Source organism: Lepisma saccharinum, chromosome 23 (assembly GCF_977018435.1).
Source record: "Lepisma saccharinum chromosome 23, izLepSacc3.1, whole genome shotgun sequence".
Classification (NCBI taxonomy): domain Eukaryota; kingdom Metazoa; phylum Arthropoda; class Insecta; order Zygentoma; family Lepismatidae; genus Lepisma; species Lepisma saccharinum.
This window is the reverse complement of record NC_139251.1, coordinates 15,569,938-15,587,494: the sequence shown is the minus strand read 5'-3', so window position 1 is coordinate 15,587,494 and position 17,557 is coordinate 15,569,938. Positions and strand designations below refer to the sequence as shown.

The window sequence follows — 17,557 nt, the reverse complement described above, 5'->3', positions numbered from 1 at the left end:
ATAAACTAAATGAACTAACAATAAAATGCTCTCAGTGTAGCATAAACTGCATAAAATATATGTGACGCTTCGAAAGGTGGTAGTTTAAATTTAGTAATCCCCCTCCCATGTCTTGCATTGCCTCGAATGCAAGTATTCCTTACGTTGCTCAAGTAACATTTTCCCCTAGGATAGTGAAATGATCCACATTAATGAAGCGACAGTAAAAATTAAACGTATAGCCTATTAATGTTAATCTGAGTCGCTTTTCTTTAGTTAATCGTTAATGACCATTAATGCTGGAATGCAGATATAAATGATAGAAGGAACACAATGGCATACCTTACTCATGATTCTAAATTAGAACTTCTGGCTTCGTAGCCACTCCTTCCTGAATGCAGCAAGGTAAAAAAATGAACAAAATAAAGTGGATTTGATTAGATTATTATTATGTAGCTTCGCTTTTCTTACCCATTTTGGCTAGTCGAAACTATGGGGATGAGTAATGATACGATGAAATTTATGAAAAGCATCCACAAAGGAACACCGAAGTAGCGTCGTAATGCGATGTGCTAACCTTTCCGCCACGAAGGTTAGCAGCAATAGATTGACGGATTGATTTACTTTATTTTACTTCACTTTGTGTGTCACTTTGGCTAATTTTCGACAATGGGAATGATGATGATATGATAAAATTGATGACTGGACACTCACAAACATCTATGCTCAGGCCGAGATTCGAACCCTGAACCCCTGCCGACGTAGCACGATGTGCTAACCACTCAGCCATGGGGGCCGTTAGCAATAAAGTCGAATTTACTGAATGATTGATTGATTGATTTAGTTTATTTTACTTCGCGTTTTGTGCCTCTTGGCTAATTTGCGAAGATGGAGATGAGGGATGAAATGATGAAATTGATGAATGGGCATTTACAAACAACCAAGCCCGAGCGGGATTCGAACCCGGGACCCCTAGACAGCGGAACTAAGGAAGATGGAAGACATACAACTGGATTTTAGTCACCATCCAGGTTTATATTCCCCCCAACTCCCTCCATGTGTTTAGTGCTTCAGTGTGTTCATTGATTAGTGTGTTTAGTGTTGAGTATATTTACTAAGCGCGCTAAGGAAGTTAACGCCTGGAGTGATGAAATTAAAAATATATAGTAACAATAAAATAATAAATAAATAACGACAGGGTAGGTAGTTTCTTGCCATGTGTAGTAGGCAACATTGGTTACAACAAGAAAAAATAAATTTCTGTACGGTACAAAGAGTTATTGAAAAAAATCGTATTGTATCTCAACAAATCTATTCTGGAAGCTGGCCCTCAACGTATTCCGGAAAACGTTTATAAACCGTTGATGTCAGATACCTGGGCCTGGATGTATAAATATTGTATGTTGAAACCTCACCTATAAAGCACAGTTCTATTAATTATATATATATATATATATATATATATATATATATATATATATATATATATATATATATATAAATCCACTGTTGGTTTTATTTACTGTTTTGCTTTTGACGTCAGTCCACAAAAAATTCATCTTCGAATCAATTTTGTATAACGCTACATGGTGCCTTGTACCGGGAGTTCCTTCTGATTATTTTTTGAGATAATACATTTAACTTAAGAAATCTTGTTAATAATAAGTTGAGATAGGATTATTTGTGTGTAAGATATTTGTGTCCTGCGTAAGAAAGTGAAAAAAAGCTGTACAGTTTGATCGGGTGAGCAGGCTCTTTCGTTGCAGCTGTACAGGATTAAGGGATTAGGGAGCTAGCGATAAGTAGGTCAGTGGTACAAACATGGTTCGAACGTCGATCTCTCAGTCTCAGGACGAAGCAGCCGAAATAGGCTGGAATAAAATACTTGAATGCTGCGTCAAGGAACTTTGTTATGAGGGGGCAATAGAATGTAGTTTTTGTAAAAAGTGGTACCATAAATCTTGCACGGGAATGAGCGAAGAAGAATTTACGAAATTTGAGTTGCATTTAGAAGAATTTTTTCCTTGAAGATATGCTGCGCACTGTCAGAAAAGCAAAATATCAAGGAGGAAAAGTAAAATTACACAGGCTGTTCAAAAATTAACTGACGAAAATGAAGAGAGCGTTAGCCTCACGACACGTTTGTAATTTATGAAGCAGAGTAGAGAAGAGGATAGGCAAGAGCAGCTTAAATTTAGGGAAGAGGATATCTTTGGCTGCAAGTCGTTTCACTCTTCTGGCTTTAACTTTAGAAAGGTCCGACCATTAAATTCAAATCTCGAGACAGCAGGGGAGACATTATTTTCATTATTATAATGGTTGTCTCTACATTCTTAATTTTTTGAGGACGCATTTGGAGGTGTTCATGCACCACTGGCAACCCACGTGCGCACTCCTATGCCCTCACAAATCAGTTTTAATTTGCTTCATATGTAAAAGATGTTTTTTTAAATTGTTTTATAGATCAAAAGAAAGTAAATTTATATATCTAGGCTATTTGTGCCTGGAGAAGTTAAAGGACGTCGCGATTGTTAAATGTCGGTCGACTCATTATCTGAACACAATAAATTCTAGGTTCGAATTCCTATGTCAGTTTCATCTGTCTTACGTGGCAAATATATAATTAATTAGAGGCAGAGATATATATATAAGGAGACAGTAAACATATCATTTTGGGGGCAGGGGTACTGACTGCATTTACGCACAGTATCGACAGTATTAAAAAAAAGGTCAGTAATTGCTTTGGTAATATATCAAAAGGTAAATAAAAGCAAGGGCTGTTATTCACTTTTTTGATTTCTGGTTAAATATTTTTTTTACTATTTCGTCGTTAATTTTATCGGAAGAAAACATTCTTACACTCTGCAGAAGAGAAATCGTCTATTAATTTCCGAATAATAATTAATCACCATTTTATATCATATGTATATCATTAACATTCTTCTGTTAAGTCTTGCATGTATCCTGCAACGAAATACGGACACCTGTCAAAATACTTCAACGCAACCAAAGCAGTGGGACGCCACGACTGTATAAATGCATGTTCCAACGAACGTCAGTGGCTCAACCGTTATCTGTTTCACGGCGCCTGGAGTTGTCTCGCTGAGAGCTCGAGTTTCGGTTTCGCTTGTAAGTGAGTGAACACTTATATACACAAGCAACAGTGGCGTCTGCATGGGGGCAACTAGTTGGGAATGCAGTACTCCCAATATGGTTCAAGTTTGCTGTACACCATTAGAGCCTCAGCGGCTGTTACCATTGGATGATATTCAGCCAACAACTTCCCCCACAATTGTTTGCGCGAAATCACACCCATTGCAATGATTCCGGCAAACGTTTCGGAGCGTGTTGTAAACACACTTTATAGGCATTACATCTACAGTGATTGTGGCAGTGATTGAAGGTGCAAATATAACGATTATATTCTAAATGTAGTCCTGCATTTTGTTTAGTCTCTTAACAATGACCAGACTATCTAACAGAATATATAAAACGATGTGTAGGGCCTCACACACCCTTCAATCACTGATAATTTGTAGGTGATGTGATGTGAACAAGAAAAAGCATTGATTCAATATTAACATATTATTTTGAGGTTTAGATAATAATAAAAAAAGTATTTCAGGTCGGCTCTGTGCCTGAATGGTTGGCGTACCGTGTTACAAAACTCGGGGTCCTAGGTTCGCATTCTGGAAAACCTTGACATGAAATTGTGTTTGTTCCAACAATCTGTTTCATCATTCATACTATCCTTCATGTTATATTATATATTTGCGATAGGAATCTTCAATTTGAGGAAGGCACAGCCATTTTCTGCTGTTATCTACAGATTGATTTAACTAATTTCACTTCTCGCTTCTGATTCATTTGGTCAATCGCTAAGATTAGGATGGAATTGATGTGAGGGCAATGACAAAAATGTTTGGACAGTACGCAACAAACAGACTGAATGTGAGTCTAGACGTCAATGCCCAAATTGTCTGCAAAATGCAGCCAATGCAGAGCGGGATAGTAATAGAATTTGGGCCCCTAGGCTATCTTTTCTTTCGGGCACTGTAGACATTTTTATTAATAATTTTGATATCATGGTACTTTATTTTCACTAACTGCATGCTCTGTACTAATAAAACTTGTAAAGTTTAAAACATTGATACAATATCGGTACATATTGTTTGTATGATCTAGGTGACGTTTGAAAATAGGTCATTGTGTAAGAACTTATTTAAGCGCTAGATAGTCCTTCGTTCACGAAATAAGCAAGTAATAGGATTTGGCATGTTTTAATTTGCCATTATCACAACATTAAGAAATGTTAATAGTCCATGGTCTTCACTTCTGTCCCTTCAGTGTCTCATTTTTGTGTGGCCCTAGGTTATAGCCTAGGATAACCTAATGGCAACCTTCCCCCCCCCCCCCCCTGAGTCCAGGACGTGGAAGAGAGGTTGACATTTAGGCTCTTGCAGGAAAGCCATTCATTACACCTCGCTCCTGTTATCGTTATGTAAGGAACCCTCTCCATTTGCAGCAGTATTCCCCACGCTTCCAGTGGCGTACTCACAAATGCAGTAAAGGGATTATGAGTTACTTCTTACCACTCCTAGATCATGCCATCTTTTCCTAAATTTGACGTTTTTTTTTAGGAAAGTTGAGCAAAAATAAGACTACCTAGCTCTAAAACTCCTTCTAAATACGCCACTGTTCTTAACTTTACAGCTGACATATCATAACACCCATCTATCACCCAGTAACAGAATTCACCTCCGATTAGCGTGAAACACAATAATAGGATGTTTTGTTAATATTTTCTCGCCAATCTTATATAAAATTAATCATCTCCATAACAGTTACGATGAAAAAACTCCGTGGCGAAACGGCCTTGAATAACAAAGGCCTGTTAAGTGGCTTTCTTATAAGTTGACACGTGGTCAGCACATCGAATCCCTTTGCCCCTGTAATCTTTATCCTCTACTTCACGTAGCTCCCCAATTGCCTTCAAGAAACCGAAATGTTCGGTAATGGAACCTGTGATCACGCTAAATTGAGTTCTAAGTCTACTTTATGCAAAGATGGGCTAATCGGTGCTGACCTATAATTAAAAGTGGTATGCGAACCACAACGTGCATAAGTCCAACAGTAAGGGAGCGGTCGGAGCGTGGGTGACGCAAGCAGCTCTTTACAATAGAATCCTTTCCTTGCGTTGTCAAAATGTTAAGCATTCTTGAACAGATGGTCGTCGCCTTTATTCAATGCTAAGCATTTGTATCATCATGAAACTTAGACATCGAAAGTAGAGATGTAATATTTATCGTTTTTGAAGCTTTTGACAACGAAGCACTGAAGGAAACTGGCAACACGGCGGTTCTCGGGTAAAAGCAATGCGGAGGAAGAGAGAGGAGAAAACAAATGACTGTCATTGACGGATCTACATATCTTGGGCCCATCTCAAAGCATTATTGAAGTTACCTTCAATGTAAAACACACATACTTGTGATAAAAAATGTCAAAACATTTCCTACTATTCAGTCTCTTCAGTGTATGTATGTTGTTTGTGTGTGTGTGTGTGTCTGGAATGATTCGATTTTGTTATTTAGCGTCGCTTTTCTATCACTCTGGCTAATCGCGACGATGAGAATGAGTGATGATAGGAAGACATTAGGAAGTTGATGCAGGAACACTTACAAAGAACACCCACGTCCAGGGGGAGATGCGAACCGTAAACATTGGCTTCGTAAACTCTCTGCTAAGCACTCCGTGCGGAGATCGGAATATCTCTCGAGTTTTTTTTAATGTATAGTTTTAAGTTCACTTTTATGCACAGATCGGTTAAATGGGACACGACCTATAGTTTTAAAGTGAGATCCGAACCACTATGTGCCTCCACCGGGAATCGAACATGGTATACCTCTGGAGAGGGAAGTAGAATTGCAGAGGTAGAGTTTTGCAAAATCATGTGGAGATGAAACTTTTGATAAGTCACTTGTGAGAGATGTCTGGGGATACAATTCAGCTGGGAATGATGGACCAATATCTATTGCATAATATTTCTACATTTGCTCGCTTTTACTTTTAATTTGTCGAGATTTGGGTTGGCTATGCAGTGGTTGTTAGGTAACTACATGACGTTTGATGGTTCCCAATGTAAATAGTAATTTCGTTCTATCCACGGGATTTTCGCCCCTTGCTCCGCCTGTCTGTCACAATTATTAATCATTCATTGGACAAACCATTCGTTAAATTAATATTACGCACGTTCTCTCCAAGAACCAAGTACGAAAGTTAACTGTTGCATTTCGAAGTCCCTCCCATCCTTTGTTTCACGCTACGGGTTAAGAATTTCAAATAAGACGTCCTTATGTTTCTTTTTTTTTAATTTTCTTTGTAGATACAAGATTTAAATAATAATAATAATAATAATAATAATAATAATAATAATAATAATAAAATAATGAATTTAAATAACTGGGAACAAAATATTGGATCACTGGTCAGTTTCCTGAGTAAACCGTCAAAGAAAAGCAAACGCTGTTATTAATTTCGTTGATTCATAGTTCATTGTTTGCTATCTTGTTGATGTTAATTTTAACGAATAATTAATCTGTAACAATCCCCACTTGAGGTGGGGTGTAAGGGGTGGCCTTCAACGTAGTACACCCAATTGTCAAGTAGTACACCCTACACTACATTTTGCAGACGAACGAGGCTCTGGCGACTGGCACTATGGCTAGTATAATTTTGTGTGTCTTGTCCTGTTTTTTGTCCTTGTGTGTGCTGAGTTCCACTTTGCAGCCTCAGCTTTTAACGAAAGCCAGAAAATTTTTGTAATTTAGTAACAAGACAGTGCAATAATGCTATTTTAGTTACGGTAAGGAGCTGGACCCCGTATATTGTGACGGGTGCAAAATAGCCTAAGTGCTGACGCACCCAAAATTTTTAAATTCAAATTCAATATCACATGAGGTATGATTTTGTTACACCTTGCTTGTAGCCAGCAGCGAAAATTGCATACCAGTCAAAATAATTGAAAGCACTACTCTCGCAGCCTGGCAAGTGGAACACGGGAGTATAGATTACTGAAGCAGATAACATACACTCCTGCAAGCAGCAGAACAGTTCTGCCGTCGAATTTTGTCGAGCTGAGACATTTGTACATCTTATCATGATGCAAGAAAGGACAAGTGCAAAAACATGCTTTTCTGGGATTCAAACCCTGAAACTTTAACCTTGCGTGCTACACGTAAACAATGACGGACTGCAAATAGAGAAACGCTCGTGTTTTACTTTTTAGTTGATGTTTGTTATGAGGGAAAGGGTATATGCAGCAGATCTTTGGAAACACTCATATAGTCTGCGGGTAATGATAATTCCATGTTAAAGAAAGGATCATATTAGTATTATATTCTGTGAAGTAAGGTAAATTTTTTTTCGGATTAGTGTAGTATTTTTTTTATTTGTCACCAAGTAACTTGGAGTTCTAAATTATTTGACTGGTAAAGTCCGTTCAAGGGAAACGAAACTAGCTGGAAAGTACGATTCCAAACGCGAGAGGGGAAGCAGGTAGAACACTCACCAAACCACCCTGTGCCTTTTGCTTGCTAAGGTTCGCTTGCTGTGTTTATTACTGCTTTCTGTGTTGTGTTTGTGATATCTCTTACAATTCGTAACAAACCGTTTCGAAGTGGAACAAATAAAACTGTGACGCTTTGGTCCCTGTTGCACATTCTACAAACGCCCTCGATACAATACAGAATGCCAAAAAACATTCAGTTACTACATTTTCTTTATTGTGAACACTATTACTAGTGAATATTATCCTGATTACTGCTGTGTGCATTTGTGCTGATTATACGATTTACTAAGGAGACCAATTTAAGTGAATGATCCAAAATAAAGTTCCTGGTTTACAAACAAGTTTATCTACTAATGTGACGTAATGAATACTTTCCTGATATGTTCCGTTTGCGTATATAGTAGTATATGGATGGTTATTTTTTTTTCATTCTGTACCCTTACATAATTCGTAAACATCTCTACGTATTTTGATGGTGATGTTACTACGTTTGAAATTTCATTGTTGTTTCCACAGCAGACAATTTTCACGAAACTCACTTCCTGAACATAGTTCCGTCACCCCTATTTTGCCAATGAACACGTCCAGTTGCGACTTGCACACGTCGCGAAAATTGGTTGCTATTGATAAGAACCTTAAATCTGTGATTGTCCCTTCATTAATTTCTGACATTCGTTTGCATCCTCGCAATTAGCCAGAAGTGGTAGAAATGCGACGTCAAATAAATTAAATCAACTAACAATAAGTACTTGTATAAAAACTAGTGCACAAAACATGTATGACGCTTCGAAAGATGGAATTTTGAATTTAGTAATCCTCTCTCAACAGTGGCGTAGCAACATATAGCGACGCCCTGGAAGAGATTAGAATGCGAGGCCCCCATCCAGTGGCGGAAATTAAGGGGAAATGGGGGGCGAGTAGTCTCTCCCCTCTTTTTTTCCACCTTTGCACCAGCACTATGCTAAACCTTATCTACCAAGGGAAAGTAAACTGTCCTTGTAATTTTTGTTTTATAATCATTGATGCCTGTTTACAAGACATTTAATTTAGTCGAGACAGTCCATTCTTCCAAATCCCTGTCCCAATTTATTTCAAACTTAAGTCGTATTTACCAAAATGTTTCGAGTTTTATTTGTGGGGGTGGGGGGTTAACCCACATTTAGACATGTTCTTCATTTTAATAATGATTGCTAATGTATATCATTTCATTTACAAATGTATTATTTTCTAACCATAGAATTTTCACGGCTGTTCAATGGTGCTGGTACAAGAACATTTCTAAAAAAATAAAATATTGTTAGTTTGCGGAAGACAGAAATATTCGAATACTTCTGAGAATTGAACGTAAACAATAAGCACCAAGCTGTACGCCTTGTGACAACTTTAGTCTGTAAGCGATTGCGTTGCTGAATGCTGATTGTCGGATAGGGGGGGAGGGGGTTATCAGTGAGTTGATTTTTCCCGATACTTTGGACCGTAACATTGCAACTCTACAATTCTACAACTAGGAAAGATAATAGTAGGCAATTTGTTCACCACCATTTTCATTCTCTCTTTACTCTACAACTTGCGTTGTTCTACGGGGTCATTAATTCTTTTCATGCGAAGTTTATGTTGACATCTGCGTTCCTCTTTCAACCCATTATCATGACACTGTGGAAAACAGACTGAATGACAATTCAAAGGAGATGGACATATTGCTTTAACCGTTGAGTGTACACTTAGCATTGTATCTACGAGCTAGCACTAGCTCGTACAATAATACTACCATAACATTGGTGGTCACATCCTATACTCCCAACAGCATTTCGCCGACCAGGGTCGACCAACTGGACGGAGTGGTTAGCACAGCGCACTACGAAGCCGTGGGTTACGGGTTCGAATCCAGGTTTGAGCATGGATGTTCTTTGCGAGTGTTCCTTGATCAATTTCATCATATCGTTACTCATCCTCATCATCGCGATCAGCCAAAAGTGTCAGAAAATCGACGTAAAATAGCCTAATTCAACAAATCCAACAGCATTTCGGATGTTCTCTTTTGTTCCACATTTTCGGATTTGTCTCTAACCACTTCAAAAATATCCTGGGTACAGGCCTGTTCTAGGAAGGAATGAAAAAACGCGAGCATTTAAATGCCTCACGCTTGCTTCGTGGCAGTTGGAGGTGTTTGTTGTTAACTTATTAAATTCGGGAGTGAAAGGTAAAGAGAAAGAAGAGAATACAAGACAACGGGCTTTTTATTCAATGAAAGAATAAATGGGTAAAAATGTCTAAGCAAGTTATCGTGAATTTTTGCTAACTGTTTCACGTGAGAAATACGACGATCATTTTTTACTTCTTTCGTGCCCCTTAGGCTTAAGACCTGCCTGCCTGTATGTTATGCTTCTGATTTGACGTATTCATTCAAATTATAACGTTTAATTAGAATTTAAAACCAGATAAATAATAAATAAATGTTTTAATATTATTTCCCGCAAAAATAGCATTTTCCATGTCCCCCCACTTCTGTTTATAACATTTTTCGTTTCAAGCTCATTCGACGCGAGGCACCTTTACGCACGAGGAGCCATGCGGTCCGGCACTTCCCTCACCCCTTGCTACACCACTGCCTCTTAATGCCTTGGGTTGCCTCGAAAGCGAATATTCTTCACGTTGCTAAACTAACATTTTCCCCCTAGGATAGAGAAATGATCCACATCAATGTAGCGACAGAAGAATGCGACGTATATTTACGTTAATTTTAAGCGTTTTTCTACGTCGTAGGTTAATCGTTAATAAGAATTAATGGTGGAATTAGAACGAACACGATGATATATCCATTCCTCACCCAGGATTCAAAAGTAGGGCTTCTGGCTTCGTAGCTACTTCTTCATGGAGGCCAGAAGGTAACAAATGAATACATTGGATTAGATTATTTTTAGCGTCGGTTTTTTTCATTTTTGGCTAATCCAAACGACGAGGATGAGTAAGAATATGATGAAATTGATGAAGGGCACCGTCAAAGGAACACCCATGAGCAGGCCGGGATTCGAACCTGAAACCACGTATCGTCGTAACGCACTGTGTTAACCTTTCCTTCACGCAGGTGAGCTGCAATAGAGTCGAATCTACTGAATATGTTCGTTTTAAGGAGACTTCCCTTTATAATGCTTCATCAGAGCGTGGTTTTTGATCGATTGATTGATTGGAATTTTAAGTCCACTTTATGCACAGTAAGGCTAATCGGGACTGGGCCTACAGTTTAAAGTGGGATCCGAACCACTGTGCCATGTGCCTCCACCGCGTGTCGAACCCGCCACCCCTAGATTACATCAGAGCGTGGTGTTGATCATTCATGTCTCTTTCACTACGGCAGAGATCGAGAATGTGTGGAGCCATATCATTTGCTCGAATGGTGTCACGGCACGCTGCCATACACAGGGGAGAACACAGGCAGTCGCCACATATATTTTGATGGCATAAAATCTTTGCTGTCCCTTCAAGTACATTTGCTTCTGTAACTTTGTAAATATTGTTATATAAAGACCACACTGAGGGAAGGAATACGCTATCATTCACTAAACCTGAATACTTTGTGACCATTTACTTAATTTCATTATTAATTATAAAGTGCAATCAAATACACGGCTATAAATTGTCAGGTTTAGAAACGGGAAGAGTATTTATGTCGTTTACATTTTATTTTGCCATCTAGAAAGTAATGTTTACTACAGTGGATTTAATATTTTCGTTAAGGTCATAGAAGGCAAATATGTTGTTTCCAGGCATTATATAAAAAATTGAATCGATGTCTTCAACTCGAGCTTTTTCCCTTAAAGTTTTCTGGTGGGGAACATTATCAAATGTACATGTCATTGTTCTCTCGGTTGTTTTATGCATAAGATGGCGCAGTGGTAGCGTCGTTGCCTTGTAATCAAGGGATCCCGGGTTCGATAACCGGTGGAAGCTCATAGTGGTTCGGATCCCACTTTAAACTGTAGGTCCAGTCCCGATTAGCCTTATTGTGCATAAAGTGGACTTAAAACACCAAATCAATCAATCAATTATGTATAAGCAAATGCGTTATACGCATATAATAATGCGAATATCTCTGCGTAAGCATTTGTATGTTATCTTTTTACATTTGAACTATGAAGAAACAGACGCAAACCGAAGTGACGAGCAGGACACAGTTCCTACTTTGTGAAAATAACGCAATGGAGAGATCAAGCGTAAGATACCGTGACAACAGACACAGGGGGAAAATGCGCGGTTAACTTACTACAAGCAAGGAAGCGATTGTTTTGCCCCTGCGACGTTGTCGGGTGAAGACTTTCCCCTCTCGTTTAGTCGCACGTTAAACAGAGCGAGCGAGTACAGAAGACGTCAAATACGTGTAGCATGCAACGTCGCAAAAAGACATCCACAGCTCTCTGTCCACGGTTTCGGCGCGGCTGCAGAGGCGAGAGTGAAAACTTCGCTTCACTTATCAGTGTTGCCAAACACGACTGTTAAAAAAAGAACTGCATTGAAATTAAATGTAGTTAAGGATTGCAATCAAGCCGTTAACTTTGAGAAGTATAAACGTTTGTGTTCGTGTTCTACGAATAGGGATCCTATGTTCGAATACCGTACGAGTCTTGGGATGCTTTCAGACCGAAGCGAGACGCGACACGTGTCACTTGGAAACAAACACTCAATAATATATGCTATGCTGCACGGGTAGTGTTACTTCAGTGAGAAACCCCTCGTTGCTCGTCGCTTCGTCCCAATGGAACTTTCGTACCGAAGCGATAAATGGCTTTGGAAACAAAAATTCTTAAATAAATAAAACTTTCTAACAAATGTGATATGACAAACTACACGTGCCACTTGCATGTTTCACGCACTAGGGACGTTATCGTGTTGCTTCGGTCTGGTGGTCATGCCTACGCATTGAATGCTTTCTTGCCGAGAGATTTTAAACCGAAACGACAGGCAACAAGTAGCAAACGACGGCTGCAAATGACACTGAAGTTCATACCGAAGTGACAAGCGAAAAGAAAGACAAGCCACTTCAGTCTTCAAGTAAGCATTCACTGTTAAAGCCCGAACACCAGACCTAGGCGACCCAATTCAGGATATTGACAAACGGAAGTAACAGGCGAGACTTGCTTCTTCGTTTCGAAACGTTTCGCTTCTCGGCTTCCGCTTCTGAAAGTCATGGATGTCATGCAGCGTGTCGCCTTGGTCTGTTAGAGCATTTGAGAAGAACGCTTGCTTGTAGACAGAGGTATCGTGTCACTTGTCACTTCGATATGAACCCCCCCCCTTTTTTTTGCCGGATCGCTTGTCGCCTTGGTCAGAAATCTCCATTCTTATCCTCATCATGGCCGAAAGGAGACAAGTAACGAGTTTCTACTGATAACATCTGATAACTCTACTCTTTGTTTCCTGGTAATGGAAGAAAATGAGCTTTACAAATGGATTTCTGTTTACCAGTATTATAGTAAAACCCAACTAATAATTTGTTATAGACACATATAGAACGGTCACATTTGGAGGAATAAATTCTATTGTAGCATTTTGTTTGATTGCAGGATTAAAGCCGACCCCCGTGGTGGAGTGGTTAACACATCGCGCTACGACACCAGGGTTCCCGAGTTCGAATCCCGGTCTGGGCATGGATGTTGTGGGAGTCGATTCATCAATTTCATGATATCATCACTCATCCCCATCTTGGCAAATTAGCCAACAGTGGTACAAAAAGCGAAGTAAAACAAAACAAATCAATTACAATTACACTTGGAGGGTTAGAAGATAATAGAAAAACAGATCTGGTTCCAAAGTTTTAAGTTGGCAACATTGACAGCTCGGAAGCAACAAGACGGCCAGGCGAGAGGGGAACCCCGACGGCATTTGCACGTACCTTTCCTCGCCTCTCAACCCCCTGGGATGTTCGGTACCAATACATGCGAAATAGATCCAAGATTTTACACACCCACACTTCACGGTACCAAGGGATGCGATTAAACACCACAGTTTTACACAGCCTTGAAGGTACCAGCTTTCACCAGCAGGTGGCAGAGTGTAACACAGCGACATAAACACTAATCCAACAAATATGAACTTTTTGGTACCTTCGAAATACTTCGCGTACAGGTCGCAAGGGCTCTCAGGAGTCTCGAAATGCCTTTTTCTTATTGGGACCGGCAAAAAGTCCCAACATTTTTTTTGGTCCCATTAAGAAAGGTGTTTAAAGATACGCCGGTCCTAAGAAGAATATATTTGCGTACCCACACACATATACAAAGAATATTTGGAATAGAAAGAATTCTCAGAAAATTCCCCTTAGCCAAGCAAATCACCAGTTACATGACCCCCCTCTCTCTCTCTCTCTCTTTTCTCTCTATAAAAAAAAAAATTATGACATATCCAAGCTAAGGTCTAAAAATCACAAAATCCCTGACACCTTCTGTAAACAAACGGTCTCATCGATTCGATGTATCACTCCGCGTCAGCTGATCCATGACCGCAATCATCTGCTGTTACACTCATAGTTCGCCGCACCTATTCATTTTATATAAGAGCCTCTGAATGTGAGAACCCGCTCTCAAAACTTCAGACGAATATGCAGCCGCATACATTGTTACTCCCCCCCGGTCATTCTCTCTTTCATAACCCTTAAAACTGCAGACACTGACACACCACTGCACTGGGATACCAACTTAGCCACTTCATTTCCTGGTTTCTCAGAATACTACTGACAGAACGTTACATAAATATTGAGTAGAATCTGTTTCTCACCCCTTTTCAAAAGCTGTCCTTGCTGGTGTTTTGAAAACAAGTTAGGAGAACACTGAGACTTTCCCTCACGCATAGAACTCGCCATGTTATTTTTCTAAGGCTAAGTCAGGCAATATTACTAAGTTGCACTACTTCCTTGCTGTTCACATGATTATTTTTAGAAAATAACCAATGTTATAAAATATCATTATGTACACAAATCTCAAAGCTCATTGAAAGTTACAATGCATATTACTACAAAATGTTCACACTTATCTTGCCTTGCCATGTCACCAAGTTATTTTACGAAGTGCACTATATTTGGTGGAACAAAAAATCGTTATTAGGATGCTTGTCAAAGTTACCAACCGCAATAAATTTGCTAACTTTCTTTGTCATCATCATCAATATATTTATTGGACTTACAGCATTGCATATGGCTGTTTATGTCTATTATATATTTTATTTACATAAGATACAATTTACATAAAATCTACAAACAAATTTCAAATACACTCCTATCTATATCATCCTTAGAAATATACATTACCATGTTATATCATTTTGTCTAAAAAGATGCAAGTAAAATATATTCAATTCACATGCAAAAAAAAAAAAAAGCCAAATTTATGGGAAGTGATTACTGGTGCAAAGAGTTAATCATAAAAGTGAAGCAATAAGTACAAAAAAAGCATTGGGTTTAAAGTGAGACGTCATTTGCAGCAGCGTATCCCATACTACAAATTTGCCATTGTTTTACCTTACGTAATAAATCCTGTAACAACTCTGGATTTTCGTGTGGATTATTTTACTTCTATGAGTTTGCAATACTTTCTGCATGCAGGTGGTTTTTGTTTACAGAAGGTGTCAGGGTTTGTGATTTGAACTATAGAATTATTGACATGGCATTCTTAACAGGTCGACGTCACATATACACACACGCACGCACACTCGGGGAATATTTGCAGAAGTTGACTTGTTCACCGAGTTCAGATGTTTACTCATTGATGACTCCGTCGTTGTCATCTATCAAAAAAACCTAAGTATTTTGCAAACAATGAGAGTTATCGAAAAATCTCCCCTTGTCGTTTTTTTTTTTTGGTGACGTAGAGTACGCGTAGAGAGGTCGGGTTTAGTGCGTTGGTCGAGTCTCGGTGTCCTCTGTCCACCCATACCAAAATAAACATAGGTCGTCATGGAACCAATTTTCTAAGTCCACAGCGTTAAAAAATCTTAAATTGCAAATATCTCGAAAATAGTAAGAGTTATCGAAAAAATATATCGAAAAACACCTCCATCCCGGTAGCAAAGCTACCCCCCCCTGTCGATTTTGGAGGTTTAGAATACATGTACCAAGTTTTGGTGGTCCTGGGGTCAAGGGGTAAGAAGTTAGCCCACCTCCAAAAACTTTGATCACTCGTAACTTTTGAACAAATAGTCGTAGAAAGGTCGGGTTTAGTGCGTTGGTCGAGTCTCGGTGTCCTTTTTGATCTTCTAACAAAAAAAACATAGGTTGTGATGAAACCAAATTTGACCGCCCATCTGTCGAAAATTTTCCAAGTCCAGCGTTAAATTGCAAATATCTCGAAAAAACAGTGAGAGAGAGAAAGATAGTGCAAAAATCCTCCCCGTTGACCCTTTTGTCGATATTGGTGATGCGGAGTACATGTACAAAGTTTTTTTAGAGGTCCTGAGTAAAAGGTGGGCCAATTGCCAAAATATTTTTTTCATCGCTCGTAACTTTCGAAAAGATGATCATAGAAAGCTGGGATTTCTTGCGTTAGCATCGTCTAGGTGTCCTCTGTCCTCCCATACCAAAATAAACATAGGTCGTCATGGAACAAAAAAAATATACCGAAAATTTTCTAAGTCCAGCATTAAAAAAATATTAAATTGCAAATATCTCGAAAATGGTAAGAGTTATCGAAAAAAAATATCGAAAAACACCCCCATACGGCATCGTTAGATGCCCCCTGTCGATTTTGGAGGTGTAGAATACGTATACCAAGTTTTGGTGGTCCTGGGGTCAAGGGGTAAGAAGTTAGCCCACCCCCTCCCAAAAACTTTGATCACTCGTAACTTTTGAACGAATAGTCGTAGAGAGGTCGGGTTTAGTGCGTCGGTCGAGTCTCGGTGTCCTCTGTCCTCCCATACCAAAATAAACATAGGTCGTCATGGAACCAAAAATTTTCCGATTTTTTTTTTCCAAGTCCGGCGTTAAATTGCAAATACCGCTACAATACCATATTTTGCATCATGAGGAGAAAAACATCGTAGCAGGGGCCCAAAACCATCGTTAGGTTTAAAAAAATCATCATAGCAGTGAGCCACATTGTAGGAGGGCCCCCCGTTAGGTTTAAAAAAAAACATTGTAGCAGGTCGTAGTAGATTACACTGAGGAACAGACGATCAGCGTAAGTAGAGACAGCCTTATAGGAAGTCATTTCAAAAGTAGGTCAATAGGCGTTGCTAGAACATACGCCTTACAGAAAAACATCGTAAGGGGAGACAGCCTTATAGAAAAATATCGTAAGTCATTTCAAAAATAGGTCAAAAAATAAGTTAGCATAAGAGCAAAATTTGCAGGAGGTAAACAATAGTTTAAAAAATAATGCCAGAGCTTTTTCTGTTCATTTTTCTCTCATTGTAGGTTAGTTTAGTGCGTAAAACGTCGTAAAATAAAAAATAGATCAAAAAATAAGTTAGCATAAGAGCAACATTTGAAATAAGATAAAAAATAGTTTAAAAAGTAATGCCAGAGCTTTTTTTGTTCATTTTTTCTCTCATTGTAGGTTAGTTTAGTTCATAAAACATCGTAAAATAAAAAGTAGGTCAAAAAATGAGTTAGCATAAGAGCAAAATTTGCAGGAGGTAAAAAATAGCTTAAAAAGTGATGTCAGAGCTTTTTCTGTCCATTTTTCTCTCATTGTAGGTTAGTTTAGTGCATAAAACAGATTACGCTGAGAGCAGAAGCCTATTAGCAGGTCGTAGTAGATTACACTGAGGGAGCTTACAGTAGGAGGAGACAGCCTCCTTATAGGAAAATATCGTAAGTCATTTTAAATGAAGGTCAAAGGGCGAGGTAGCATAAGAGCAACATTTTGAAATAGGATAAAAAATAGCTTAAAAAGTGATGTCAGAGCTTTTTCTGTCTATTTTTCTCTCATTGTAGGTTAGTTTAGTGCATAAAACGTCGTAAAATAAAAAGTAGGTCAAAGGGCAGGCCCAGAATCGCCCATTTCACCTACTGCTTAAGTTTCGTTGCGG

General features: G+C 38.8%; 1 protein-coding gene across 1 annotated transcript in view; it reads right to left on the bottom strand.

The window, feature by feature from the left end:
- Window positions 1-272: 272 nt before the first annotated feature.
- Window positions 273-17,557, bottom strand: part of LOC146005434 (uncharacterized) — a 23,138-nt gene continuing 5,853 nt past the window's right edge. The window contains exon 3 of the mRNA XM_083144678.1: window positions 273-278. Within this exon, the coding sequence (XP_083000804.1) occupies window positions 273-278 (6 nt within the window). The remainder of the gene's footprint in view (window positions 279-17,557) is intronic.